This window comes from Daktulosphaira vitifoliae, unplaced genomic scaffold (assembly GCF_025091365.1).
Source record: "Daktulosphaira vitifoliae isolate Bord-2020 unplaced genomic scaffold, ASM2509136v1 Scaffold_3, whole genome shotgun sequence".
In the NCBI taxonomy this organism is placed as follows: Eukaryota; Metazoa; Arthropoda; class Insecta; order Hemiptera; family Phylloxeridae; genus Daktulosphaira; species Daktulosphaira vitifoliae.
In genome coordinates, this window is record NW_026099574.1 from 4,006,175 (window position 1) to 4,009,510 (window position 3,336).

Sequence of the window (3,336 nt, forward strand, 5' to 3'; positions counted from 1 at the left end):
AAAAAAAAAAAAAAAAAAAACACATCATAGTAAAACCAATACCTTCTCAGCTTCGTATCGAAGCTAAAATAAATTAAGTAAATTTTATTAGCTAATGAGTAACCTCATTGAAAATATCATCTTGTATAACCTATTGTACGGACCGCAATTCATCTGTCTATATTATACGCTCTATAGCCTAAATTTCAAAATCTTATACAGTTGAATCGCGATAGTCCGACTCTACGGGACCGTGTGGATGTTGGATTACCAAAGGTTGGCTCTGTTTAATTGAATTTGCAGTGCATATGTTTGGAAATGTAGTTAACGGTGTATTTTTATGTAATATTTGACTAGAAATTATTTAAAATAATGAAGTCACACTTAAGTTTTTACAAAAAAAAGAGAAATTTATTTAATACTAAAATCATAATATTACTAAACATAGCGAGGAACTAACGGCGAATTATGATATACTAAACCGTTGACTAGTCGGACTATCGCGAGTCAATTATATATTAAAAACTAAAAGTATTGAATTTTTAGTATATTATCGTTTCAGCATTTTCATGATTTAACTTTTTTTAATAGAACTGGTAGTTTAAAAATATAATGGCTTCAAAAAAACATTCTGGAGCATGGTTTGAAAAAGAAAGAAATAAGAAAAAAAAACAAAATGAAAAATTGGCAACAAATATGGCACATTGGTTAACTCAAAAAGTTAACAATGAAAATCATGAAAAGGATGTTGCTTGTGCAGCACTCGTTGAACCATTAGGTCAAAAACGAAAATCTTATGATTTGAAACTTGAAACAGTTGAAACACCATTGGAAACAACGTCAAAAAATGCACTAAATCTAGAAGAAAATATTGAACAACAAATTATTCAGAAAGACGAAAATGTTTTTATAAATAAAGAATATTTTAATGACCCTGGATTTTGGCCACTCTTGACAGACAACATTCGAACACATATTATTGAACAGAAACCGTATCATCTTGACGTAAATCATTACTTTCCATTAAATGCAGATGGGAGACATTTTGATGGTAAATGGTTTTTTAAATCTCTACCGAATGGTGAAAATGTGAGAAGACAGTGGTTAGTGTATAGTATTAGTAAAGATGCTCTGTTCTGTTTTCCATGTTTGCTTTTTAAAAATAAAATATATAAAAATAAACGAAAATCTCCATTTTTTGACAACGGGTTTAGTGATTGGCAACACTTAAATCCTCGAATTTCTGAACATGAATTAAGTGATTTTCATCAAAAATGTTATGTAGATTGGAAGGAGTTTGAAAAACGATTAAAAGATGGTAAAACTATTGATAATGATTTGCAAAAAATCATTCAATTTGAAAAAAATAAATGGTGTAATATACTTAAAACAATTTGTAATGTAATATTATTTTGCGCTAAAAATAATTTGCCATTAAGAGGTTCATCTGACAAAGTAGGCGATGATAATTGTGGAATTTTTCTCGGCTTAATCGAATTAATAAGTCATTATGATCCTTTACTAGCCGAACATGTAAATAATGTCAAAGATAGTTACAGTAAAAATAAAGTTCTCAGTTATTTTTCACCTATTGTTCAAAATGAACTAATTACATTTATGGGCCAACAAGTTAAACATGAAATTTTAAATAGAATAAACAAATCTAAATATTTTTCAATTCTCTTCGATTGTACACCAGACATTTCTCACCAGGAGCAGTTAACTGAAATAATACGATATGTAAAAATTGTTGACGGAGAAGTAACTATTGAGGAATCGTTTGTTGACTTTGTCATAAGCCACGATAAAACTGGAGCAGGACTAGCTGATGAAATATTGAGTAAATTGAAAGAAGATGGTTTAAACATCCAAGATTGCAGAGGACAAGGATTTGATAATGGAGCCAACATGGCTGGAATTTATAATGGAGTTCAGGCCCATATTATTTCAAAAAATGCTTTGGCTATATTTGTTCCATGTGCTGCTCACAGCTTGAACTTAATTGGCGTACATGCGGCACAAACTTCTTCAACTATTATTACGTTCTTCGGTGTTATCCAAAAACTATTCACATATTTTTCTGGGTCAACATCAAGATGGGAAAAAATGAAAAGTGTGCTCAAAATAACATTAAAACCTCACTGTGATACGCGTTGGTCTACTAAAAAGCAAGCCATAAGCGTACTTAAAAATAACATAAAAGGTGTTCATGAAATATTGAAAAATTTGTCTGAAGATTCTAAACTTAATAATGATACAAAACAAGGTGCTAAACATTTATTATATCAAATAAATTTAAAATTTTTATGTTTACTTAATTTATGGAACATAGTTTTAAATCAGATAGACTACGTCAATATTGCATTGCAAACTAAAAATCAGACTATAGATGTAGCTGATAAAATGTTGAATGGTTTAATAAAATCAATTCAAGAAATAAGGGAAGAAGGTTTTCAAAAATGTTTGTGTGAAGCAAAAGATATGGCCACTTCCTTAAATATTTTATCAGAATTTACAAACAAAAGGAAGCTTAAAATTAAACCTGTAAGTGTTGAACCAACAGAGAGAGAAAATAAAAGTTATGAATCAACAGAAAGTGAATTTAGAGCTCAATGTTTTGAAGCATTAGATTCTATACTTTCTAGTTTATGTTGGAGGTTTGAAAAAATGTCACAAATAGCATGTGATTTTAGTTTCTTGTCAGGTAACTCATTATCAACTATGGAGTCTGAAAACATAAAACTTTGGGTTAATGACTTAGCATTAAAATACGATCGGGATCTGAATGCTACAGAGTTATACTCTGAAATTGAAAGCTTTAAATATCAGGGTCCATTATTAATGACCTCATTTGAGAAGGCTACCCACCTAGATATTTTAAAACATATTCATAAGTACTCTTTCCAAGACTTATATCCTAATTTAGAAGTAGCATTAAGAATATTTTTAACAATTCCTGTGACAACAGCTTCATGCGAAAGGAGCTTTAGCAAATTAAAAATCATAAAAAATTATCTAAGATCTACAATGAGTCAAAGTCGTCTCACTAGCATGGCAATTTTATCAATTGAGAAAGACATCGTAAAAACAATTTCTTTTAATGATACTATTGATAAATTCGCTTCACAAAAAGCAAGAAAAGTGTCTTTTTAATTTACACAATAATATTTACATTTATATAACTTAATATGATTATTAAAATATAATATTTTAATAATCTTAAAATTATTACATTGTTAAAAAATTTTTTTTTAATAATAATCACATATTTTTAATGCAATAACTGTTTTTATTTCAAAGTCATTAGTTATCAAAAAAGTTATAAATTATAACTAATGCGATTTTTTTTTTTTTGGG

At 28.6% G+C, this 3,336-nt stretch overlaps 1 protein-coding gene across 1 annotated transcript; it reads left to right on the forward strand.

Annotated features, from left to right (window-relative positions):
- The first annotated feature begins 591 nt into the window (after positions 1–591).
- On the forward strand, positions 592–3,132 carry LOC126900953 (uncharacterized). The gene is made up of 5 exons (XM_050676991.1): positions 592–818; positions 1,419–1,608; positions 1,693–2,245; positions 2,312–2,444; positions 2,505–3,132. Exons 1-5 carry the CDS (start codon positions 592–594, stop codon positions 3,130–3,132), a joined length of 1,731 nt encoding a protein of 576 aa, XP_050532948.1.
- The last annotated feature ends 204 nt before the right edge of the window (positions 3,133–3,336 follow it).